This window comes from Pristiophorus japonicus, chromosome 13 (assembly GCF_044704955.1).
Source record: "Pristiophorus japonicus isolate sPriJap1 chromosome 13, sPriJap1.hap1, whole genome shotgun sequence".
Classification (NCBI taxonomy): Eukaryota; Metazoa; Chordata; class Chondrichthyes; family Pristiophoridae; genus Pristiophorus; species Pristiophorus japonicus.
In genome coordinates this window covers 113808742-113836223 of record NC_091989.1, presented here as the reverse complement: position 1 = coordinate 113836223, position 27482 = coordinate 113808742, and the positions used below count along the sequence as shown (strand labels likewise).

Genomic DNA, 27482 nt, shown 5'->3' with positions numbered 1-27482 from the left:
TATTTCGAATGCTGCGTGCGTTTAGGTAGAGTTTTTTAATCCTAGTTTTTAAACCATGATTTTTAGTTTTGAGCCCTCCTGCAGCCCCTTTACATTCAGTGGCCCTTTTTGTTTTTTGCCTTGGGTTTCTCTGCCCTCCACTTTTACTCATCTCCTTTCTATCTTTTGCTTTTGTCTCCTTTTTGTTTCCCTCTGTCACCCTGCATTGGTTCCCATCCCCTTGCCATATTAGTTTAACTTCTCCCCAACAGCACTAGCAAACACTCCCCCCTAGGACATTGGTTCTGGTCCTGCCTAGGTGCAGACTGTCCGGTTTGTACTGGTCCCACCTCCCCCAGAACCAGTTCCAATGCCCCAGGAATTTGAATCCCTCCCTGCTGCACCACTGCTCAAGCCACGTATTCATCTGAGCTATCCTGCGATTCCTACTCTGACTAGCACGTGGCACTGATAGCAATCCTGAGATTACTACTTTTGAGGTCCTACGTTTTAATTTAGCTCCTAGCTCCTTAAATTCGTCTTGTAGGACCTCATCCCTTTTTTTTACCTATATCGTTGGTACCAATGTGCACCACGACAACTGGCTGTTCACCCTCCCTTTTCAGAATGTCCTGCACCCGCTCCGAGACATCCTTGACCCTTGCACCAGGGAGGCAACATACCATCCTGGAGTCTCGGTTGTGGCCACAGAAACGCCTATCTATTCCCCTTACAATCGAATCCCCTATCACTATCGCTCTCTCACTCTTTTTCCTGCCCTTCTGTGCAGCAGAGCCAACCACGGTGCCATGAACTTGGCTGCTGCTGCCCTCCCCTGATGAGTCATCCCTCTCAACAGTACTCAAAACGGTGTATCTGTTTTGCAGGGGGATGACTGCAGGGGACCCCCCTGCACTACCTTTCTTGCACTCCTCTTCCTGCTGGTCTTCCATTCCCTAGCTGGCTGTGGACCCTTCGCCTGCGGTAAGACCAACTCACTAAACGTGCTTTCACGTCATTCTCAGCATCGTGGATGCTCCAGAGTGAATCCACCCTCAGCTCCAATTCCGCAACGCGGACCGTCAGGAGCTGGAGGCAGATACACTTCCCGCACACGTAGTCAGCATGGACACCGGAAGTGTCCCCGAGTTCCCACATGGTACAGGAGGAGCATATCACGTGACCGAGCTCTCCTGCCATGACTTAACCCTTCGATACACTTAAATTATCGGTATCAACTGCGCAAACTTCTGGCGGTGGAGGAATTGGATTTAAAAAGGGCCATCCAGATCGGTCAATCATGTATGACAACGGACAGGAAAGCAAATAGCGGTGAAGAACCGAACCTCAGCAAATCCTGTGAATGCGATTCATTCGGCACATGGCAGAGCCGATCCGGCTGCGTTTGCGAAACCTGTGGCGGCCCAAAGTCCACCAGTGGGAATGTATCCGACTTCTCCGTGTTGGCATTGTGGGGGAAATTATCGGCACCAGCAGTGCTGATTTAAGCAATATAGTTGCAAAGGCTGTCTGAGAGTCAGGCATCTCCAGCGCAAGTGTCCGCAGATGAGCAACCGAGCTGCGACACACCACGTGGAGGATGAGAGTCAGACTGGCGCGGATCTGGATACGCAATCGAAGATGCCAGAGGAGGAAGTGTATGGACTGTACTCCTTCATAACTAAGAGTAAACCAATTTTGATTAATGTGAAGTTTAACGGGATACCGGTATCAATGGAACTGGACACGGGGGCGAATCAATCGATTATGAACAAGAGAGCATTTAATAAGCTGTGGGATTCGAAAGACTTTGAGGCCCAGGCTGAGCCCTGTTAACGCCAAGCTGCGCACGTACACCAAAGAACTGATAAAGGTGATTGGCACTGCACAAATTAACGTGTCATATAACGGTGCGGTTCACGGGTTACTGCTGTGGATTGTTCCAGGCAATGGCCCAACGTTGCTCGGCAGGAGCTGGTTGGAGAAAATCAGCTGGAATGACATAAAGGCATTGTCATCGGAGGAAGATACATGTGCCCAAGTATTGAGCAAGTTCCCGTCACTGTTCGAACCGGGTATCGGCAACTTCACGGGAGCCAAGGTGCAGATCCACGTGGACTCCACGTGGATGCAAGACCTGTCCATCATAAAGCTCGGGCAGTGATGAAGTAGAAGGTCGAAATTGAACTGGACAGACTCCAGCGTGAAGGGATCATATCACTGGTCGAATTTAATGAATGGGCCAGCCCCATTGTTCCTGTGCTGTAAAGTGATGGCACAGTCAGAAACTGTGGAGACTACAAGGCTATGATTAACAGGGTTTCGAAACAAGATCAGTACCCGTTACCGAAGGCTGATGACTTGTTTGTGACGCTAGCCGGAGGGAAGTAGTTCACAAAAATGGACTTGACGTCAGCCTATATGACACAGGAGTTGGTCAAGGTGTCGAAGAGACTTACTTGCATTAACACGCACAAAGGAGTGTTTATTTACCACAGGTGCCCTTTCGGAATTCGCTCGGCTGCAGCAATATTCCAGAGGAATATGGAAAGTCTACTGAAGTTAGTTTCCGGAACCGTCGTGTTCCAAGATGACATCCTGATCACCGGTCGTGATTCCAAAGGAACATCTGAACAACCTGGAAGAGTTTCCACTGTGTTTGGATAGAGTGGGACTCAGACTGAAATGCTCGAAGTGCGTCTTCATGGCACAAGAGGTCAAATTCCTCAGGAGAAAAATCGCCGCTGATGGTATCAGACCTCCTGACGTGAAAACCAAGGCCATCAAGAATGCACCCAAGCCGCAGAACGTGACGGAGCTGCATTCGTTCCTGGGTGTACTCAACTACTTTGGTAACTTCCTACCTAAATTGAGCACCTTACTTGAACCACTGCACATGCTATTGAGAAAAGCCAACAACTGGATGCGGGACGCATCGCAAGACAGAACTTTCGAGAAAGCCACCAATCTGCTTTGCTCGAACAAGCTGCTGGTACATTATGACCCATGTAATCGTTTAGTTTTGGCCTGTGACGCATCGTCGTATGGAATTGGTTGCATACTCCAACAAGCCAATGAGTCAGGGAAACTTTAACCTGTCGAGTATGCATCCAAATGTTTGTCGAAAGCAGAAAGAGCCTACAGCATTGTAGAAAAAGAAGCTTTAGCGTGTGTGTACGGTGTTAAAAAGATGCATCAATACCTGTTCGGTCTGAGGTTCGAATTAAAGACAGATCAGAAGCTGCTCATTTCGTTGCTTTCTGAGAGCAAAAGGTATCAATACCAACACTTCATCTCATATCCAAAGGTGGGCGCTGACATTATCTGCCTATGATTATGTCATTCGCCACAGACCTGGCACAGAGAATTGTGCCGATGCCTTGAGCCGATTGCCACTGCCCACACCGGAGGTGGAAACGCCTCAACTGGCAGATCTAATGTTAACCATGGATGCTTTTGAGAGTGAAGGAACCCCTGTCACGGCTCAACAAGTTAAGACCTGGACCAGCCAGGACCCGATTTTATCGGTGGTAAAGGGTTGCATCCTCGAAGAGGATTGATCTGCCATACCGAAGCAAATGTGCGAGGAGGCCAAACCGTACATTCATCGCAAGGATGAACTGTCTATTCAAGCAGATTGCATATTGTGGGGCAATCGCGTTGTAATGCCCAAGAAAGAGAGAGAGAGAAGTTTGTGCGTGAGTTACACAGCACAGATCCTTGTATAGTGATGATGTAGGCCATCGCCAGGTCCCATGTATGGTGGCCAGGAATTGATTGAGCTGGAAGCATGCGTGCATCAGTGCAACATTTGCATGCAACTCAGCAAAGCACCAGTGGAATCGCCGCTGAGTCTGTGGTTGTGGTCATCCAAACGTTGGTCCAGGATCCATGTAGATTTTGCAGGTCCCTTCCTGGGCAAGATGACTTTAGTGGTGGTGGACACTTATTCGAAGTGGATAGAATGCATAATCATGTCATCCAGCACGTCCACGGCAACCATAGAGAATCTCAATGTCATGTTCGCGACACATGGTCTGCTTGACATAGTAGTGAGCGACAATGGGTCGTGCTTCACCAGTCAGGAGTTTGTGAAACTTAACGGCATAAAACATGTAAGGTCAGCACCGTTTAAGCCTGCTTCCATTGGGCAAGCTGAACATGCAGTACAAATTATCAAGCAAAGCAGGAGGAGAGTAACCCAAGGGTCACTGCAGACTCGCTTGTCTTGCATACGGCTGAGTTACAGGACAAGACCCCACACACTCACAGGGGTCTCGCCTGCTGAACTCGATGAAAAGAGGTCTTAAGACCAAGTTATTTCTGGTACACCCGGATTTAAATAATCATGTTGAATGCAGAAGACAAGGTCAACAAGGGTACCATGATTGCGCAGCTATGTCACGCGAGATTTCTGTTAAAGATCCTGTATATGTGTTGAACTATGGTCAGGGTCCCAAATGGATTGGTCATGGCCAAGGAGGGCAACAGAGTATTTGTTATTAAGCTCAAGAATGGGCAAACTTGCAGGAAACACATGGACCAGACAAAGCTGGGACAACAGACGAGCCAGAACAGTCGGACAAAGAAACCAACCTACCAGCAATATTCAGAGGACTCAAGAGTCATAGTGAACCCGGAATTTCCATCACGGACCTGTTCAATAAAAATGGACTTGCAATTCCTGACATGGCCACTGCCATCCCCAACAAGTCAGTCATCCAGCCATCAGCCACAACAGACCCCGCACACTCACCCAAGGCTGGAATCGAACTGAGATGGTCAACCCGGGAGCGCAAAGCACCGGACCGTCTCAACCTGTGAAAGACTGTGACAAGATCTCAGAGGGGTGTATTGTCATGTATGTATATTCTGTTTGTAGCCACCAGATGGCATCATTGTTGGAGGTGCTGCTCAGGTATAAAAGGCCAGCCATTTTGAGAGTCAGGCACTTTGGGTCTAAATAAAGCAGAGCCAAGGTTGTACCTTGCTTAGTTAAACAGTACTCAGTTTGAAACTTTATTGCATACATAAACATAGAAAACATAGAATATAGGTGCAGGAGTAGGCCATTTGGCCCTTCGAGCCTGCACCACCATTCAATAAGATCATGGCTGATCATTCCCTCAGTACCCCTTTCCTGCTTTCTCTCCATACCCCTTGATCCCTTTAGCCATAAGGGCCATATCTAACTCCCTCTTGAATATATCCAATGAACTGGCATCAACAACTCTCTGCGGCAGGGAATTCCACAGGTTAACAACTCTCAGTGAAGAAGTTTCTCCTCATCTCAGTCCTAAATGGCTTACCCCTTATCCTAAGACTGTGTCCCCTGGTTCTGGACTTCCCCAACATCGGGAACATTCTACCCACATCTAACCTGTCCAGTCCTGTCAGAATCTTATATGTTTCTATAAGATCCCTTCTCATCCTTCTAAACTCCAATGTATAAAGGCCCAGTTGATCCAGTCTCTCCTCATATGTCAGTCCTGCCATCCCGGGAATCAGTCTGGTGAACCTTCGCTGCACTCCCTCAATCCAAGAACATCCTTCCTCCGATTAGGAGACCAAAACTGAACACAATATTCCAGGTGAGGCCTCACTAAGGCCCTGTACAACTGCAGTAAGACCTCCCTGCTCCTATACTTAAATCCCCCAGCTATGAAGGCCAACATGCCATTTGCTTTCTTCACTGCCTGCTGTACCTGTATGCCAACTTTCAATGACTGATGAACCATGACACCCAGGTCTTGTTGCACCTCCCCTTTTCCTAATCTGCCGCCAATCAGATAATATTCTGTCTTTGTGTTTTTGCCCCCAAAGTGGATAACCTCACATTTATCCACATTATACTGCATCTGCCATGCATTTGCCCACTCACCTAACCTGTCCAAGTCACCCTGCAGCTTCTTAGCGTCCTCCTCACAGCTCACACCGCCACCCAGTTTAGTGTCATCTGCAAACTTGGAGATATTACACTCAATTCCTTCATCCAAATCATTAATGTATATTGTAAAGAGCTGGGGTCCCAGCACTGAGCCCTGCGGCACTCCACTAGTCACTGCCTGCCATTCTGAAAAGGACCCGTTTATCCCGACTCTCTGCTTCCTGTCTGCCAATCAGTTCTCTATCCACGTCAGTATATTACCCCCAATACCACGTGCTTTGATTTTGCACACCAATCTTTTGTGTGGGACCTTGTCAAAAGCTTTTGGAAAGTCCAAATACACCACATCCACTGGTTCTCCATTGTCCACTCTACTAGTTGCATCCTCAAAAAAATTCCAGAAGATTTGTCAAGCATGATTTCCCCTTCATAAATCCATGCTGACTTGGACCGATCCTGTCACTGCTTTCCAAATCGCTGCTATTTCATCCTTAATAATTGATTCCAACATTTTCCCCACTACTGATGTCAGGCTAACCGGTCTATAATTACCCGCTTTCTCTCTCCCTCCCTTTTTAAAAAGTGGTGTGACATTAGCTACCCTCCAGTCCATAGGAACTGATCCAGAGTCGATAGACTGTTGGAAAATGATCACCAATACATCCACTATTTCTAGGGCCACTTCCTGAAGTACTCTGGGATGCAGACTATCAGGCCCCGGGAATTTATCGGCCTTCAATCCCATCAATTTCCCTAACACAATTTCCCGCCTAATAAGGATATCCTTCAGTTGCTCCTTTTCACTAGACCCTCGGTCCGGACGGTTATTTGTGTCTTCCTTCCTGAAGACAGAACCAAAGTATTTGTTCAATTGGTCAGCCATTTCTTTGTTCCCCATTATAAATTCACCTGAATCCGATTCCAAGGGACCTACATTTGTCTTCACTAATCTTTTTCTCTTCACATATCTATAGAAGCTTTTGCAGTCAGTTTTTATGTTCCCGGCAAGCTTCTTCTCGTACTCTATTTTCCCCCTCTTAATTAAACCCTTTGTCCTCCTCTGCTAATTCTAAATTTCTCCCAGTCCTCAGGTTTGTTGCTTTTTCTGGCCAATTTATATGCCTCTTCCTTGGATTTAACACTATCCTACATTTTGCTTGTTAGCCACGGTTGAGCCACCTTCCCCGTTTTATTTTTTACTCCAGACAGGGATGTACAATTGCTGAAGTTCATCCATGTGATCTTTAAATGTTTGCCATTGCTTATACACCGTCAACCCTTTAAGTATCATTTGCCAGTCTATTCTAGCCAATTCACTCCTCAAACCATCGAAGTTACCTTTCCTTAAATTCAGGACCCTAGTTTCTGAATTAACTTGTCACTCCATCTTGGTGGTTAGTGGTGTGCCACAGGGATCGGTGCTGGGACCACAACTGTTTACAATATACATAGATGACCTGGAAGAGGGGACAGAGTGTAGTGTAACAAAATTTGCAGATGAGACAAAGATTAGTGGGAAAGCGGGTTGTGTAGAGGACACAGAGAGGCTGCAAAGAGATTTAGATAGGTTAAGCGAATGGGCTAAGGTTTGGCAGATGGAATACAATGTCGGAAAATGTGAGGTCATCCACCTTGGAAAAAAAAACAGTAAAAGGGATTATTATTTGAATGGGGAGAAATTACAACATGCTGCGGTGCAGAGGGACCTGGGGGTTCGTGTGCATTTTTCCCAAAAAGTTAGTTTGTAGGTGCAACAGATAATCAGGAAGGCGAATGGAATGTTGGCCTTCATTGCGAGAGGGATGGAGTACAAAAGCAGGGCGGTCTTGCTGCAACTGTACAGGGTATTGATGAGACCGCACCTGGAGTACTGCGTGCAGTTTTGGTCACCTTACTTAAGGAAGGATATACTAGCTTTGGAGGGGGTACAGAGACGATTCACGAGGCTGATTCCGGAGATGAGGGGGTTACCTTATGATGATAGATTGAGTAGACTGGGTCTTTACTCGTTGGAGTTCAGAAGGATGAGGGGTGATCTTATAGAAACATTTAAAATAATGAAAGGGATAGACAAGATAGAGGCAGAGAGATTGTTTCCACTGGTCGGGGAGACTAGAACTAGGGGGCACAGCCTCAAAATACGGGGGAGCCAATTTAAAACCGAGTTGAGAAGGAATTTCTTCTCCCAGAGGGTTGTGAATCTGTGGAATTCTCTGCTCAAGGAAGCAGTTGAGGCTAGCTCATTGAATGTATTCAAATCACAGGTAGATAGGTTTTTAACCAATAAGGGAATTAAGGGTTATGGGGAGCGGGCGGGTAAGTGGAGCTGAGTCCACGGCCAGATCAGCCATCTTGTTGAGTGGCGGAGCAGGCTTGAGGGGCAAGATGGCCTACTCCTGTTCCTAATTCTTATGTTCTTATGTTCTTATGTTCTTAATAAAGAATTCTACCATGTTATGGTCACTCTTCCCCAAGGGGCCTCGCACAACAAGATTGCTAATTAGTCCTTTCTCATTACCCATCACCCAATCTAGGATGGCCAGCTCCCTAGTTGGTTCCTCAACATATTGGTCTAGAAAACCATCCCTAATACACTGTAGGAAATCCTCCTCCACCGCATTGCTACCAATTTGGTTAGCCCAATCAATATGTCGATTAAAGTCACCCATGATAACTGCTGTACCTTTATTGCATGCATCCCTAATTTTTGTTTGATGCCCCTACTACTGTTTGGTTGTCTGTACACAACTACCACTAGCGTTTTCTGCCCCTTGGTATTCCGTAGCTCCACCCAGACCGATTCCACATCATCTAAGCTAATGTCCTTTCTTACTGTTGCATTAATTTCCTCTTTAACCAGCAATGCCACCCCGCCTCCTTTTCCTTTCTGTCTATCCTTCCTAAATGTTGAATACCCCTGGATGTTGAGTTCCCAGCCTTGGTCACCTTGGAGCCCTGTCTCCGTGATGCCAATTGCATCATATCCGTTAACTGCTATCTGCGCAGTTAATTCGTCCATCTTTTTCCGAAAACTCCTCGCATTGAGGCACAGAGCCTTCAGGCTTGTCTTTCTAACACACTTTGCCCCTTTAGAATTTTGCTGTAATGTGGAACTTTTTGCTTTTTGTCTTGGGTTTCTCTGTCCTCCACTTTTACTTTTTTTCTTTCTATCTTTTGCTTCTGCCCCCATTCTGCTTCCCCTTGGTCTCCCTGCATAGGTTCCCATCCCCCTGCCATATTAGTTTAATTATTATTAGTTAACAGAGAGAGAGAGAGAGGGCCCAGAGAGAGAGAGAGAGAGAGAGAGAGAGAGAGAGGGTCCAGAGAGAGAGAGAGAGAGAGAGAGGGCCCAGAGAGAGGGGATCAGCACAGTGGCATCAAGTCACCACCCTGCCATCTGTTGCTTCGAAACATAGAGCAGAACAAAAAGTTGCAATGGCCTCAATCCAGTCTCCACTTACACGGTGCCAGTAGCTTTATTGTACATCACAAACCCCTTGGTTGAAAAAGCAGAGCTTTCATACCCAGAGGCAGACTTACACTGGAGGACCACATTCACTCTGACCACAGGGGACTTCCAGTTCCATTAATGGGACTTTCCAGATTGTTTGTAAATCCATTTAAAGCTGTGAATAGGGGCTTGGACCATGTTTGCTTTACTTTTCCTTCTGGTAATATAAAGCCACTCGGAGCAGTAAAACTACAGCAGACCTTTTTATCGTAAATGGTTCCAGTACTTCGGCCTGTATTTGTTTGTCGGATTGCCACCGTGTCCCATTTGTCTTTGATTGCTTCACAGAGGAGATAGTGAAGGTGAACAGTGGCTCTGATTTTTCCTGGGCCAAAGATCAAGAAACCCGGAACAAGTTGTGGCACGCGCGGCACAATGCCTGGTATGCCAGTCGGGCCCTCCGCCCAGGCTGCGAGGTAAGGAGGCTTTGCCTTAGTTCCAAGAACTTGAAACTACCTTTACAAACTAGTTAAACTGACAGATAAAATCTCCCTCATTTCGAAGGCTTATTCTACAGATGTGTGCGTCCCACTCTCAAAGCTATCTGAAATCATCATGGCTACTAAAGAAGACTTGGTGAAATCAAAGCTTACAGGTTAGCTATTACTAAGGATACGATTTACCTGTGTCAATCCTCTCTCTCTGTCATCCCAGCATCTGCTGCCACACTTTATTTCCTTAGCTGGGATCGGTATTTCAGCTGCTGTCGGTGTTGCTCTGTCACATCGGGTCCCATATGGTCCATCTCCTGGGTCTCGTGCAACTCTCCATGACTTGCTTCCAGGGGATGGTCTGTAAGTGGACTGACTAAATGCTCTCGGTGATCCCTGTTGACAGTGCAGAGCAAGGAAACATGCTTCTGATTCTCAGAATGTTGCTCAGCCCTACCAAGTATTAGCACATGTTCTATTGGATACACACCGAATGGCACCAGTGCTGATCTGCAGTGCAGACTGTCCTACTGTCTAAGGAGAGGAGGAAGTATAGTAGCGAGACGTTACAGTGTGAGATCTGAAACAGAAATGCAAGGTGAAATGGTTATTCGGGCACACTCGTATATTAGAATGTGAAAGCTAATAATTGATTTTTGTTTTAAACTTATATTCATCAACATTGTAACAGGTTAAAAGTACCCAACTAAGGCCTTTTCACTTGGCTGATGGTGATTACATTTTTGGGAAAAGTGACAGAATTCCATTTACATTTGATATACGTTTGTACGAGTATTGTATCTTCTCTAAAAGAATCCTATCACAGCACTCCTATAATTGATTGAGAGATATTTTAGTCCTACCTGCATGGGTGTCAGTGTACAGTGTTGGCTTCCTGTGGATTGCTTTCCTTAGCTTTTGAACACATCTAAAAGGACTTAAAGTTTCTGTGCTGATGCCCTCATTCAGGGTAGGAGTGTGGTCAGGAGAGACCTTGGGATTCAGTGTCACTTCGAATTTTGAGGAACAAAATTAAAAATGTTCCAGAGCATCTCCTTAATCTGTGTGGGCATGGCACCTCCGCTGCTACACGCATACATCATGGGCTGGGATTTTCTGTTTGTAACCGCCTCTGTTTTCACCCCAGAGGGGCGGCAATAAGCTCCTCCAGCCCCTTGCCAGGGTTTTCAGCGCTGGTTTCGGCGGGCTGCGGAGCATTACCACCCAGAAGAAGCAAGCCGGTGTGTAACGCCCTGGTTGCGACACCGGCTCGATTTTGGCTCCCGCCCGACCTGTAGTGCTCCGTAAAGCGCCGTTCTAGGACCACCTGTGAAAGTGGGCGGTCCGAACTGTAGCAGCTGCAGTGAGGGTAAGTAATGTCAGCCTCAGGTAAATGTGATTGTTTTTTATTTTTTTTTGCGATTTATGTTGTGGTGGCATGAGTTATTTATTGGGAATGTTTTTGTTGGCGTTTTTTCCTGCTTTTTTTCTGCCCAGGCCTCTCTCAGTGCGCTCCGAGACCGGCTGTTTAGCTTGGAATTTTCGCCTGCTCAGCCGGCCGAGCACCCTATGAGAGGTGACCTCCCTTCGCCCTCCGCCCCACACTCAGGCCCCGGCTGCCAAATTTTGCTGAATGAGGCGCAAACCGTTCCCGGGCGCAAACTTTGCCGTCCTGTCGCCATTACCGCCCCGAAATGAGCAAAGCAGAAAATCCAGCCCCATAAGTGAACTAATAACAGGGAGCCATAGACTGGCGATGGGAGCGGGTTAAAGTCCTGCTCGGCTCGGTTCATAATCTGAAGTGTGTCAAATGGGGAGGTGCTGAGTGGAGGTCGTCCCCCAGCAGAGGAAGGAAAATCATAGGGAGAGTCACACGTGGGACGTGAGGTCTCCTGGAAACCAGCTACAGGATAGGATGCATTGATGGCAGTCTGAGATCAGGCCCTACCAGTCAGATGAAGAAAGAGGATTAAAAGGTAAACTTAGCAACCCTTCCTGCACCTGTAAAAATAATTTTAATAATAGAAGGTTGAGGGTTGATCTAATCAAGGTCTTTTAAAATGATAAAGGAATTCACTGGCGCAGATTCAGAGGAACTATTTCCTCTGATGCGGGGAATCCAGAACAAGAGGGCATCATTTTAAAATTGGAGCTGGGCCATTCAGGAAGCACTTTTTCACACAAAGGGCAGTGGAAATCTGGAACTCTCTCCTTCTAAAGGCTGTGGATGCTGGGACAATTGAAACTTTCAAGACCAAGATCGATAGCTTTTTGTTCGGTAAGAGTATCAATAGATCAGGAGCAAAGGAGATAAAGAGTTGAGGTACAGATTAGCCATTATCTAAATGAATGTCGGAGCAGGCTCGAAGGGCTGAATGTCCGACTCACGTTCCTATGTTTTAAAAGATCAAAAGGAAGCAAAGTACTGAGAGATCTGACAGACATGGCTTAAACAGTGGCCCTTTATTCTAATCTTACTGGATATGATTAAATGTGGTCAAATCTGTAATAGACCAGAATTAGTGCCTTCGACAGCGCACGTTGAACGTACGCCATCCTAATCCTTCTGTTTGTGCCCCGCAAGTTCAGAGTTTCCACATGGGCTGCGCATGTGTGAAAACCCGGAACTTGCGATCTGTCAAGGTACGTCTTGACAGATCTACCGAACCGATTGACAAATCACTTTCACTGATGCAGCGCTGGGCTATTTGTTCAACCACTGCCCAGCAATTGCCCATCAAACTCTTACAGCTGCTAAAAGTAGGCTTGCAGCCTTTCACCAGCTTGAGGATTAATGTAAATCTTAAATTAAGAATTCAAAAATAAAAAATTATGCATAAACACTTAAAATTAGTTTATGCAAGCAACGGCCCGAATTAAAATATTTAAAATTATTTTTCAAAGCATTAAATTTATATTGTATTTGGTGTAATTAGGGGATTTTTAATTACATTTGAAAATCGGAACATTTATATTTATTAGAGTTGTCTAAATTGTTTAATTATTTTGGATTCCATTGCATGTCCTGAAACCTTTGGCATTGTTCTAGGTTAGGAACTGCCATTAAGTATATAAGGAGAACCAGTTAATTAAATTGGCTGTTTGCTGAGTAGTGGCTGGATGTGTTTTGCTAAGGTTTAGAACTTAGAGGTTCGACTCGATAGTTCCGAGTGTAACTAGAGGGATGGCAGGGCAGCTCAGTCCCGTGGATTGCACATCCTGTGGCATGTGGGAAATCCTGGATGCTTCGCGCAGCCGGGACGACCACGTGTGCAGGAGGTGTCTCCAGCTGCACCAACTCGAGCTCCGCTTTTCGGAGCTTGAGCGGTGGCTGGAGTCACTGCGGTGCATCCGCGAGACTGAGAGCTACGTGGATAGCACGTTTCTAGAGGTGGTCACCCGGCAGCTTAGGAGAGTACAGGCAGATAGGGATTGGGTGACCCCTTGACAGACGAGGAGGACTAGATAGGTAGGGCAGGAGTCCCGAGTCCAACTCGCTCTCCAACTGGTATTCTCTTCTGAGTACCGGTGAGGGCGATAGTGGGTCCGGGGAGTGCAGACAGAGCCAAATCCACGGCACTAAGGGTGGCTCAGCTGCACAGAGGGGGGAGGAAGAAGAATGGAAGAGCTATAGTAGTAGGGGATTCGATAGTCAGGGGAGCAGACAGGTGTTTCTGCAGCTGCAGACGTGAATCCAGGATAGTATGTTGCCTCCCTGATGCCAGGGTCAAGGATGACACTGAGCAGCTGCAGGGCATTCTGGGGGGAGAGGGTGAACAGCCAGAGGTCGTGGTCCACATCGGTACCAATGACATAGGTAGAAAGAAGGATGAGGTCCTGCAGGTAGAGTTTAGGGAGCTAGGAGTGAGATTAAAAAGCAGGATCTCAAAAGGTAATAATCTCCGGATTACTCCCAGTGCCACGAGCTAGTGAGTACAGAAATAGGAGGATAGAGCAGATGGCTGGAGAGCTTTAGTTTCCTGAGGCATTGGGACCGCTTCTGGGGGAAGTGGGACCTGTACAAGCCACCTCAACAGAGCCGGGACCAATTTCCTCGCGGTGGGGTTTGCAAGTGCTGTTGGGGAGGGTTTAACTAGCTTGGCAGGGGGATGGGAATCTGAAAATAGATTCAGTAGAGTGGGGAGTAAAGCTGGAATTAGAAAGTAAAAATAAAGAGTTTGTAGGAGAGAGGAAACAAGCAGGAAAAAAAGGGTAAAAAAACAAGTTTAAAGACACTTTGTCTAATTGCTTGTAGCATTTGTAACAAAATTGATGAGTTGACAGCACAAATTGAGACAAATGGGTATGATCTAGAAACTATTACAGAGATGTGGCTGCAAGGTGACCAGGACTGGGAATTAAATATTCAGGGGTATTTGACAATCCAGAAGGACAGACAGAAAGGAAAAGGAGGTGGGGTAGCTCTATTGATAAAGGATGGAATCACTGCAATAGTGAAAAACGATATTGGCTCAAATGATCAAGATGTTGAAACAGTTTGGGTGGAGATAAGGAATAATAAGAGGAAAAAGTCACTGGTAGGCGTAGTCTATAGGCTCCCTAACAGTAGAAACTCTTGGTCGGAGCATAAACCAGGAAATAGTGGAGGCTTGTAAAAAGGGAACAGCAATAATTATGCGTGATTTTAACCTCCATATTGATTGGACAAATCAAATTGGTCAGGGTAGCCTTGAGGAAGAGCTCATAGAGTACATAAGGGAAGCAGCATGTAACAGAACCAACCAGGGGGCAGGCTATCTTAGATGTGGTCCTGTGTTATGAGATAGGATTAATAAACAATCTCCTAGTAAAGAATCCCCTTGGAATGAATGATCATAGCATGGTCGAATTTCAAATTCAGATGGAGGATGAGAAAGTTGGATCTCTAACCAGCGTACTAAGCTTAAATAAAGGAGACTATGAAAGTATGAGGGCTCAGTTGGCTAAAGTGGACTGGGAAATAGATTAAAGTGTAGGACGGTTGATGAATAGTGGTGTACGTTTAAGGAAATATTTCACAACTCTCAAGAAAAATATATTCCAGTGAAGAGGAAAGGGTGTAAATGAAAAGCTAGCCATCCGTGGCTAACTAAAGAAATAAAGGATGGTATCCAGTTAAAAACAAGGGCATACAAAGTGGCCAAAATGAGTGGGAGGACAGAAGATTCGGAAGCTTTTAAAAGCCAGCAAAGAATGACTAAAAAAATGATTAAGAAAGGGAAGATTGACTATGAAAGTAAACTAGCATGAAAGATAAAGACAGCTAGCAAGAGTTTCTACAGGTATATAAAAAGGAAAAGGCTAGAGTAAATGTTGGTCCCTTAGAGGACAAGACCGTGGAATTAGTAATGGGGAACATGGAGATGGCAGAAACTCTGAACAAATATTTTGTATCAGTCTTTACGGCAGAAGACACTAACAATATTCTGACAGTGGATAGTCAAGGGGCTATAGGGGGGGACGAAATTAACACAATCACAATCACCAAGGAGGTGGTACTCAGTAAGATAATGGGACTAAAGGCAGATAAATCCCCTGGACCTGATGGTTAGCATCCTAGGGTCTTAAGAGAAGTAGCAGCAGGGATTGTGGATGCATTGGTTGTAATTTACCAAAATTCCCTGGATTCTGGGGAGGTCCCAGCAGATTGAAAAACTGCAACTATTTAAAAAAGGAGGCAGACAAAAAACAGGAAAATATAGACCAGTTGGCCTAACATCTGTGGTTGGGAAGATGTTGGGAGTTCATTATTAAAGAAGCAGTTGCAGGACATTTGGAAAAGCAAAATTTGGTCAGGCAGATTCAGCATGGATTTATGAAGGGGAAGTCATGTTTGACAAATTTGATGGAATTCTTTGAGGATGTAACGAACAGAGTGGATAAAGGGGAACAGTGGATGTGGTGTATTTGGACTTCCAGAAGGCATTTGACAAGGTGCCACATAAAAGGTTACTACACAAGATAAAAGTTCCCGGGGTTGGGGGTAATATATTAGCATGGATAGAGGATTGGCTAACTAACAGAAAACAGAGAGTCGGGATAAATGATTCATTCTCTGGTTGGCAACCAGTAACTAGTGGGGTGCCGCAGGGATCAGTGCTGGGACCCCAACTATTTACAATCTACATTAACGATTTGGAAGGAGGGACTGAGTGTAACGTGGCCAGGTTTGCTGACGATACAAAGATGGGAGGAAAAGCAATGTGTGAGAAGGACACAAAAAATCTGCAAAAGGACATAGACAGGCTAAGTGAGTGGGCAAAAATTTGGCAGATGGAGTATAATGTTGGAAAGTGTGAGGTCATGCACTTTGGCAGAAAAAAATCAGAGAGCAAGTTATTATTTAAATGGAGAAAGATTGCAAAGTGCAACAGTACAGCGGGACCTGGGGGTACTTGTGCATGAAACACAAAAAGGTTATTATGCAGGTATAACAAGTGATCAGGAAGGCCAATGGAATCTTGCAAAGGGGATGGAGTATAAAAGCAGGGAAGTCTTACTACAGCTATATAAGGTATTGGCGAGGCCACACCTGGAATACTGCGTGCAGTTTTGGTTTCCATATTTACGAAAGGATATACTTGCTTTGGAGGTAGTTCAGAGAAGGTTCATAAGGTTGCTTCTGGAGATGAAGGGGTTGACTTATGAGGAAAGGTTGAATAGGTTGGGCCTCTACTCATTGGAATTCAGAAAAATGAGAGGCGATCTTATCGAAACGCATAAGATTATGAGGGAGCTTGACAAGGTGGATGCAGAGAGGATGTTTCCACTGATTGGGGAGACTAGAACTAGAGGGCATAATAGAATAAGAGGACGCCCATTTAAAACTGAGATGAGGAGAAATTTCTTCTCTCAGAGGGTTGTAAATCTGTGGAATTTGCTGCATCAAAGAGCTGTGGAAACTGGGGCACTGAATAAATTTATGACAGAAATAGAGAGTTTCTTAACAATAAGGGGATTATGGGGACTGGGCAGGGAAGTGGACCTGAGTCCATGATTGGATCAGCCATATGGCCTACTCCTGCTCCTATTTCTTATGTTCTTATGAATCTGTTCAGAAATGACTGCTGCTTTCTCATTGGAGGGACCTTGCTCACGTGATCCCACAGACACTTCTGAACCACTTGGGTCCCTGGGATCCATGGGCCTTTACTTAGGCGTACATGTGCAGGCCAGTACCCTCTCTCTCCGTAACTTTGGAGCCAGGAGGTAAGTTTGTAGATATTTGATGGATCAGAGGCGTACTCCGGAGGTACACCTCCGGCCGTGACTTCAGGGTCATTGTGTATCGTTTGTAAATGCATTGTTGTTTTTCTAAAATCTTTTCATTGCATTTGATCTGAAACACCTAACCAATCGCCTTGTTCCAACTCAAGGACCCATTGTAGGCCACGTAGGAGACGGCAACTTCCACTGCTTGCTGGTTCTGAACCCGGAGGATGAGGATGAAGGGAGGAGGATGAAAGAGTTTACTGATAGATTGGCCAGGTACAGTGACAATATCTTATTTAGAACATATGCGGCATTCGGATAGGCAAGGTCATAGATTAATACAGGGGACATTGATCATTCAGCTTATTGTAACTCAACTAACAATAAAAAAAACTTGCTGTCCCATCAGGTCATCCGACTGGCCCTGGAATTAATCTAATGTTTTTGCCTCCCTTACCCTACCCGGAGAGCATTCTAAATGTTGATCATTGCATGAAGAAGTCTTTTCTAAATGAACCTTTCACCTGGTTTAAGCTATGCTACTTGTTCTACTGCCGTGGCGTACTATCAACTGTTGCTAAGGATTTACCCGTTCTGTACTTAACTCTGTTCTCTGACAACAACAACTTGCATTGATGTAGCACCTTTAAAACGTCCCAAGACGCTTCACAAAAAAATTGGCATCGAGCCAAAGGAGGAGATAGTAGGATAGATTGATTGAAGAGATGGGTTTTAAGGAGCGTCTTAAAGGAGGAGAGAAATGTGGAGAGGCGGAGAGGTTTAGGGAGGGAATTCCAGAGCTTAGGGCCCAGACAGCCAGAGGCACAGCCGTCAATGGTGAGGCGATGAAAATTGGGGAAGCACAAGAGGCAAGAGCTGGAGGAATGCAGAGTTCTCGGAGGGTTGTGACACTCAGGATCCGCTTTGTAGTTCTTCTCTGCACTGGCCAAAATGACACATGGTGCTTAAGGTGTGCTCTGATTAGAACTCTGTACAGTTTTGGCACCATTTATATTCTATTCATTTCGCAATGCAAATCCACACTTTCTTCACTTTATTGATTGATGCTCCAGTGATTTCACGTTAAGCACCATGTCTACTAACATCCTAGATCTCGCTCAGCTTTCCCTTTAACTGGTTTGACTCCATTCATAGTGTATATGTAATGCCCTTTGCCCCTTCCAACTTTGCAATACCATTAATTTACTTAGTAAATTTCATCTGCTACTTTTGGGTGCATTTATAGATTTTATCCAACTTCTCACGCTTTAACAGCTCTTCCTGAGGCTGTCAAGCACTTTACTGATCTCATCCATAGTCTTAATAGCCCGAGATACATTCCCAAAGAATTTATTAGTTTTCATCACTTTAAGCCTTCCTAGAAACCTTTGCTTTATTGATGTGAAAATTAGCAAGGCTGCTTGAATTATCTCGGTTAATGTAGTACCGTTACTATAGTAACAAGCCCTCCATTATAGGAGAAAATCCAATCATATTCTTTACTGACTATGTCAAGAAAGTAATTGTTGAGTATATGGACGATAAGATGCCTTGTCTATGGTGCCTGAATGCCCTGAAGAGAAGAAAATTGCATTTTTCCAAAATGTTTTATTATCTGTCGAGCAGTGATGTCAATGTCAAGGTGGATTACCCCAGCACTGTGATGGATACATGATGGATAGTAGTGGTTTGTAAAAACAATCCCAGGTCATCTTAGATTTAATTTTCCAAGATGATCTGTGCTTCAGTTGTTTGGAGGGAGCATGAAAAGGCTTGCAAGTGTCCACAACACAGATTGTTGGGCTGTGCTACATGAAGTTTCAAGTTTTTTCCCCCAAAGTGCTAACAATATGAAGTGTGCATACATGTCTACAGAGCTGGCCAGGTTTGTCTACCTCCTATTGAGTAGGAATTCCTGAGATACTGTGGTACCCACTTAGTAGAAATGCAGAATTAATTGAGGAGGAGCTTACAACCCCTGAAAGCTGGGGAATTGATGGTTGTCAGTGTGTCACAGAGGAGTACTCGTGTTGGCAAAACAAAAGGAAAGGGAATTGTGGCCTAGTGATAACAGGTACGCTGGGCCTATATTGGCCTCAGTATTGCTGATCCTGATGCTTGTCAGTAGCGGTTTGACTTTCTCACTATACAAGCTAGAATGTGTAGTTCACAGGAGCAAATCTTTCCATGCATTGTACTGCTCCCCGAATTAATTACAGTCTGTGTACTTAGATGGGAACTCCTGTTCTTGCAAAAGTTCTTGCCTACAACACATGGAAAAGAAAAAGAAGGAAAGACTTGCTTTTATATAGCGCCGTTCATGACCATTGGATGTCTCAAAGCGCTTTACAGCCAATGAAGTACTTTTGGAGTGTAGTCACTTGTAATGTGGGAAATGTGGCAACCAACTTGCGCACAGCAAACTCCCACAAACAGCAATGTGATAATGATCAGATAATGTGTTTTTGATATGTTGATTGAGGGATAAATATTGGGCTAGGACATAGAGAATCTAATCCCTGCCTAGTGCTGGGAGTAGCATTGAGATGATAGAAGTACTATTCTGGTGCATTAGCATCAGACGTGGGAAGGAGTAGCACTGGGGACACTGCCCTGGGTTTTGTCCGCAAACATTGGCACACTGACCAGGCCCCCAAAATAATGCCAAGTGGCAGGTACGCATATCCAAGGTGTTCCACATTGGAAGGGGGAAAAAGAGAGGGGTCAAACATGCTGAACCAACTTGGTGGGCTGAAGCTAAAGGAGATCTGGGAGTGATGACAATGAACACATCCAGTCATTGCAGAGCACTGAATAAAGCAAACAGAATGCTGAGCTATATTCCCAGATCAGGTACAGTATAAATACGAGACCGTCACACTGAAGCTGTATAATGCCATGGTCAGGTAGAGCAACCAAAACCTGAAATGGTCTTCCGGTTGGATAGCAGTAGCTAAAATCTGGAGTAATTGGAGATGTATATGCTGTGATAGGTCGAAGGGGATTTCTATAGAAGGATGAGCCTGGTAGGCTAAATCGACTCTCACTGGTGAGAAAAGACCAGTCCCAGTGATTACAAAATTGGTGCTAATATTTATCAAAGCTGCATACACATGTGGTAGTTGCTCAGCGCACTGACACACTGCGCCACAGAGATGAGTTCTCAATCCCTTCAGGAATTGTCAGAGAGGAGAATTCCTCACATGCATCACCTACAAGCCACGAGAAGAGCGGTATTGTCGAGAGCCGGTACTGCTTTGCCAGCCACCAATCGGCTGGTGAGTGTGTACCGTGGCTGAAATTCATACAGAAAATATTTGAGAAAAATTAAACAATATTTTAATCAGCATTTACCCTTTGAAGACTAGAGTGGCACTTGTGTAAAAAAAAACTGGAAAAACCGGTTTTATTTTTAGGTCAAATATTTTTTTTAAATTGACAATGTGCACCTCCCCTAGCCAGGGAGGAGGCAGACAACTTCTCCGAAATCTGATGTAGTAAGTATGGGTACGCAACATTTCTTTAAAAAAGGGACTGAGTAAGTTCCTGAGGGAGGATGACATTGGGATGTTTGGGTGTCAGTTAAGTTCACCCTGTATTGGCTCTCTCAAAGCTTCCTTGATTGCCTTATGGAGGTGGGAAGCAATTTTACAGTTTTTCCTGAAATTAGTCAGGTTTTCTGTTGCCTCCCCCTGGTGTTAACATTATCAGGCGTTGGTGAGGGCAATGCATGAGGCCGCAGCGTTTGTAGGATAGGATGAGCATTGATGGGTCTAACCATCTTTCCTCGTCCTTACTTTTATACGTTTACACGTAGGGGACTTGCAAGGGGCATACAAGGGGTGACTTTCACTCTTGGGAAAGCACTAGGCCTCCATACATACACTGCTGAAGCTGAGCACTGAGCAGGTCAAGCGAGGGTCCATGAAGGTGATGCCCTGGTGTTCTGCTGAACCTCGTCATTTATTGTAAGAATATCGTGAAGTAATGTTTTACGGTTCTGTAAATGCCACTGTTCTAAATGTTAATTAGAAAGATGGAGAATGAGCTGATCTGTAGAAAGGTGGTGTATTTTGAAGGTAAAGGAATCTCTCATTACTGGGTATAAAAGATACTTTTGATAGCCTCATTGTGACTTGCTGTCAAGACTCAACCTGTATGACTGTGAAAGATAAATTGGATTGGAGCAAACATATTGGAGAACATTTTTCAGAATAAAACAGCATTAAAATATCCTTAAAAAAATTCAGATTACTTCTTAACGGGACCAAAATTGCCCTTTCCCTTAAGACCTGCTACTGCCAGAAATCGGCGGCCACGCTGCGGAATGGAATGGCCGCCATTTTGAAAATTCTGCTCCGGCGGTATCCCGGCGGTGACCGGCTCCCCTCCCCCACTACCGCTCCTCTGCTGCTGATCCATCCTAAGTGTGTCATTAGTGCGCGCATCGCCGATGTTCCTCCGCCAAAGAAATCTTTCTCCCACCGCTCGGTGCCACCGGCAGGTTTTTCTGCTAGTGCACTGTGTTTGGAGTTCTTCTAAAATGGTAGTGCGACTGCCGTTAAAGGGGAGGACTTACTGCCGTGGGCGCCATCTTTTCTTTTTTTTTTTAAAATCAGCCGACTGCCATGCCAGGTCGACAGTTATGCCCCCAGGTTTGGCTGGGCCGCCAACAGGCTTGGGTGCCAGGCCGCTGGCCCGACCGAAACCCTTCCTGGTGGCCCAGTGGACTGAACTTCAAGAATCGCACAGACTCTCCCGTTTAAGTGAAGGGGAGAGATGTGCCAGCGTGACATCATCATCGCTATACTGATGAGTGATAGCGACGTCCACTTTCACCCCTCCACCGTGCGAACATCCACTCATCGCCACACTACCATCCCCATTATGACCGTCTTGGGTCCGCTGGAAGAAAAAAGGCCAAAGAGCGGAATTTCGCTCAAGAGGCTACCGCTATGCCAGTTGGAAGGGCAGAAACAGTGTATTCCTGATCCAGAATCACTTCAATCCGTTGTTTGGTAAGAAATCTTGATTCACTGCTGATTTGTCCCCTGGTGCTCAGTCCATGGGTCAGTTGAGAACCGCCTAAAGATTCAGGCAGTACTGGGTGAGAGGCTGCAGCCTTTGACACGGTTCACCACTCTATCTTCTGCAACTCCTCTCCACTGTCACTGGGTGGGACTGCACTCGCCTGGTTCCATTCTTATCTATCTAATCGTAGCCAGAGAATCACCTGCAATGGCTTTTCTTCCTGCCCCCTGTATCGTTACCTCTAGTGCCCCCAAGGATCTATCCTTGGCTCTCTCCTATTTCTCATCTATATGTTGGCGCTTGGCGACATCATACGGAAACACAGCATCAGTTTCCACATAAGAAATAGGAGCAGGAGTAGGCCATACGGCCCCTCAAGCCTGCTCCGCCATTTAATACGATCATGGCTGATCCGATCATGGACAGGTCCACTTCCCTGCCTGCTCCCCGTAACCCATATCAGTTAAAAAACTGTCTATCTCGGTCTCAAATTTATTCAATGACCCAGCTTCCACAGCTCTTTGAGCTCGCGAATTCCACAGATTTACAACCCTCAGAAGAAATTCCTCCTCATCTCAGTTTTAAATGGGCGGCCCCTTATTCTAAGATTATGCCCCCTAGTTCTAGTCTCCCCCATCAATGGAAACATCCTCTCCGTATCCACCTTGCCAAGCCCCCTCATAATCTTATATCTTTTGATAAGATCACCTCTCATTCTTCTGAATTTCAATGACTACAGGCCCAACCTTCTCAACCTTTCCTCATAAGTCAACTCCCTCATCTCCGGAATCAATATTGTGAACCTTCTTCTGAACTGCCTCCAAAGCAAGTATATTCTTTAATATGGAAACCAAAACTGTGTGCAGTATTCCAGCTGTGGCATCACAATACCCTGTATAACTGTAGCAAGACTTCCCTGCTTTTATACTCCATCCCCTTTGCAATAAGGGCCAAGATTCCATTGGCCTTCCTGATCACTTGCTGTAGCTGCAAAGTAACCTTTTGTGTTTCATGCACCAGAACCCCAGGTCCCACTGTACTGCATCACTTTGCAATTTTTGTCCATTTAAATAATAACTTGCTCTTCGATTTTTTTCTGCCAAAGTCCATAACCTCACACTTTCCAACATTATACTCCATCTGCAAAATTTTTGCCCACTTAGTCTGTCTATGTCCTTTTGCAGGTTTTTTTGGTCCTCCTGACACATTGCTTTTCCTCCCATCTTTGTATCGTCAGCAAGCATGTACACTGATGACACCCAGCTCGACCTCATTACCACTTTTCTTGATCCCTCCACGGTCTCCAACTTGGCAGACTGCTTGTCCCACATCCAGTTCTGGATGAGCAGAAATTTTCTCCAAATGAATATTGGGAAGACCGAAGCCACTGTTTTCGCTCCCTGCCACAAACTCTGTTCCCTAGCCACTGACTCCATCCCTCTCCCCAACTCCTGTCTCAGGCTGAACCAGACGGTTTGCAACCTTGGTGACATATTTAACCCTGAAATGAGCTTTCAACCACATATTCGCAGCATAACTAAGACCGCCTATTTCCACCTCCGTAACATAGAAAAATAGGTGCAGGAGTAGGCCATTCGGCCCTTCGAGCCTGCACCGCCATTCAATAAATTCATGGCTGATAATTCCTTCAGTACCCCTTTCCTGCTTTCTCTCCAAACCCCTTGATCCCCATAACCATAAGAGCCATATCTAACTCCCTCTTGAATATATCCAGTGAATTAGCATCAACAACTCTCTGCGGCAGGGAATTTCACGTTAACAACTCTCTGAGTGAAGAAGTTTCTCCTCATTTCAGTCCTAAATGGCCTACCCCTTATCCTAAGACGATGCCCCCTGGTTCTGGACTTCCCCAACATCGGGAACATTCTTCCCGCATCTAACCTGTCCAGTCCCGTCAGAATCTTATATGTTTCTATGAGATCCCCCCTCATCCTTCTAAACTCCAGTGAATAAAGGCCCAGTTGATCCAGTCTCTCCTCATATGACAGCCCAGCCATCCCTGGAATCCGGCTGGTGAACCTTCGCTGCACTCCCTCAATAGCAAGAACGTCCTTCCTCAACTAGGAGACCAAAACTGAACACAATATTCCAGGTGAGGCCTCACTAAGGCTCTACAACTGCAGTAAGACCTCCCTGCTTCTATATTCAAATCCCCTAGCAATGAAGGCCAATATACCATTTGCCTTTTTTACCGCCTGCTGTACCTGCGTGCCCACTTTCAGTGACTGATGAACCATGACACCCAGGTCTCGTTGCACCTCCCCTTTTCCTAGTCTGCCGCCATTCAGATAATATTCTGCCTTTGTGTTTTTGCCCCCAAAATGGATAACCCCACATTAAACTGCATCTGCCATGCATTTGCCCACTCACCTAACCTGTCCAAGTCACCCTGCAGCTTCTTGGCGTCCTCCTCACAGCTCACACCGCCACCCAGGTTAGTGTCATCTGCAAACTTGGAGATATTACACTCTATTCCTTCATCCAAATCGTTAATGAATATTGTAAAGAGCTGGGGTCCCAGCTCTGAGCCCAGCGGCACCCCACTAGTCACTGCTTGCCATTCTGAAAAGGACCCGTTTATCCCGACTTTCTGCTTCCTGTCTGCCAAACGGTTCCCTATTCACGTCAATATATTACCCCCGATACCATGTGCTTTGATTTTGCACAACAATCTCTTGTGTGGGACCTTGTCAAAAGCCTTCTGAAAGTCCAAATACACCACATCCACTGGTTCTCCCTTGTCCACTCTGCTAGTTACATCCTCAAAAAATTCCAGAAGATTCGTCAAGCATGATTTCCCTTTCATAAATCCATGCTGACTTGATCCGATCCTATCACTGCTTTCCAAATGCGCTGCTATTTTGTCCTTTATGATTGATTCCAACATTTTCCCCACTACTGATGTCAAGCTAACCAGTCTATAATTACCCATTTTCTCTCTCCCTCCTTTTTTAAAAAGTGGTGTTACATTAGCTACCCTCCAGTCCATGGGAACTGATCCAGAGTCGATAGACTGTTGGAAAATGATCACCAATGCATCCACTATTTCTAGGGCCACTTCCTTGAGCACTCTGGGATGCAGACTATCAGGCCCCGGGGATTTATCGGCCTTCAATCCCATCAATTTCCCGAACACAATTTCCCGCCTAATAAGAATATCCTTTAGTTCCTTCTTCTCACTAGACCCACTGTCCCCTAGTACCTTCGGAAGGTTATTTGAATCTTCCTTCGTGAAGATACAAATAACCCATCTCTGCCCTTAACTCATCCGCTGCTAAATCCCTCATCCATGCCTTTGTAACCTCTAGACTTGACTATGCCAATGCAATCCTGGCTGACCTCCCACATTCTACCCTTCTAAAACTCGGCTGCCTGTGTCCTAACTCACACCAAGTCCCACTCACCCATTACCCCTGTGCACGCTGACCTATATTGGCTTCCGGTTAAGGAATGCCTCAATTTCAAAATTCTCATATTTTTCTCAAATCCTTCCATGGCCTCACCCCTCCCTATCTCTGTAATCTCCTCCAGCCCCACAAGCACCCCCTCCCATCTCTGTAATCTCCTCCAGCCCCACAAACCCCCCCCCCCGCCCCGCCCCCAAGATATCTGTGCTCCTCTAATGATGCCCTCCTGAGCATCCCTGATTATAATCGCTCAACCATTAATGGCCTTGCCTTCGGTTGCTTAGGCCCCAAGCTCTGGAATCCTTACCTAAACCTCTCCTCCTCTCTACCTCTCTTTCCTCCTTCAAGATGCTCCTTAAAACGTACCTCTTTGACCCGCGCTCATTTCTACTCATGCGGCTCGGTGTCAAACTTTTATCGCATAATACTCCTGTGAAGTGCCTTGCGACATTTCATTACCTTAAAGGCACTATATAAATACAAGTTGTTTGTTGTTAAGTGCTTCATCCACTTAAGCTATAGGTCTGTACTGTATCGGAAGATACTTTATTGTAATGGGATAAGCTCGCTAAATGCAGTCTTTTGTTTCTTTCTTTCTCTCACAGAAGAGCTCTGGCCGTGCATGGCACCTGTACTGGGGAGCATGGCATAGGCTTGGGTAAGCGGCATCTCCTGACTGAAGAAATTGGTGCTGTCGGTCTGCAAGTGATGAGGGACATTAAAGCTGCGCTAGATCCAAAAAACATTATGAATCCTGGCAAAGTGGTGTAGAGCACTTCAGAGAGGGGATGCTCTTTCTCTGTCCAAAGATCTCCACTTCACTACAATTAGCAAATTAGAGTGTCATTGGGATTGATCAACAGAAGTTTAAAACCTCCTTATGAAGGAAATGCATGGGGAAGTTTCACAGGGCTGTGTTACCCTCAAGAATGAGTACCAGACATTACTACATGTGCTTGACAGTTAAAAGTTACTCCAATTGATTTGTTGGAAAATGATCTGATTCCTTACAAAGTGTTAGCTTGCTGGATATAAGATTATAAAATACACCTGAATCAAAAAGTAGCAAAGACTGCTTCATAAAAAATGCAAATCTGACCTGGCTCTACTGGACTCGTTACAAAAAGATTTCTGTCAAAGAAATGAATCATCACATTTTTACCCTCAGGTGTCAATGTTTTAGTTCAAAACTTGTTTCAACAAGGAAGATGTACGATATGCATCGTGTACTGATTATTTTGTTATAAATATTTGTGAATAATAAAAATGTTAGATTACATACAGTGGAGAGAGCCTTCCTCATTTCTTTATGAAAATTCAGCTTCCAAATGCAAATGGGAAACGTCATGGGGGAAAGTTTGCTGATGATACAAAGATGGGAGGAAAAGCAATGTGTGAGGACACAAAAAAATCTGCAAAAGGACATAGACAGGCTAAGTGAGTGGGCAAAAATTTGGCAGATGGAGTGTGTAAGTGCTCTTTGGCAGAAAAAAATCAAAGAGCAAGTTATTATTTAAATGGAGAAAGATTGCAAAGTGCTGCAGTACAACGGGACCTGGGGATACTTGTGCATGAAACACAAAAGGTTATTATGCAGGTATACAAGTGATCAGGAAGGCCAATGGAATCTTGGCCTTTATTGCAAAAGGGATGGAGCATAAAAGCAGGGAAGTCTTGCTACAGCTATACAGGGTAATGGTGAGGCCAAACCTGGAATACTGTGTGCAGTTTTGGTTTCCATATTTACGAAAGGATATACTTGCTTTGGAGGCAGTTCACTAGGTTGATTCCGGAGATGAGGGGGTTGACTTATGAAGAAAGGTTGAGTAGGTTGGGCCTCTACTCATTGGAATTCAGAAGAATGAGGGGCGACCTTATCGAAACATATAAGATTATGAGGGGGCATGACAAGGTAGATGCAGAGAGGATGTTTCCACTGATGGGGGAGACTAGAACTAGAGGGCATAAACTAAGAATAAGGGGCCGCCCATATAAAACAGAGA

At 45.3% G+C, this 27482-nt stretch overlaps 1 protein-coding gene across 1 annotated transcript in view; it reads left to right on the top strand.

Annotated features, from left to right (window-relative positions):
• The window catches only part of ldhd (lactate dehydrogenase D), an 87478-nt gene extending 60738 nt beyond the window's left edge, over positions 1-26740 (top strand). Inside the window, exons 8-11 of the mRNA XM_070897900.1 lie at positions 9666-9793; positions 9882-9972; positions 17185-17296; positions 26085-26740. Coding sequence (XP_070754001.1) covers positions 9666-9793; positions 9882-9972; positions 17185-17296; positions 26085-26250 — 497 coding nt within the window. The 3' untranslated portion in view covers positions 26251-26740. The remainder of the gene's footprint in view (positions 1-9665; positions 9794-9881; positions 9973-17184; positions 17297-26084) is intronic.
• The last annotated feature ends 742 nt before the right edge of the window (positions 26741-27482 follow it).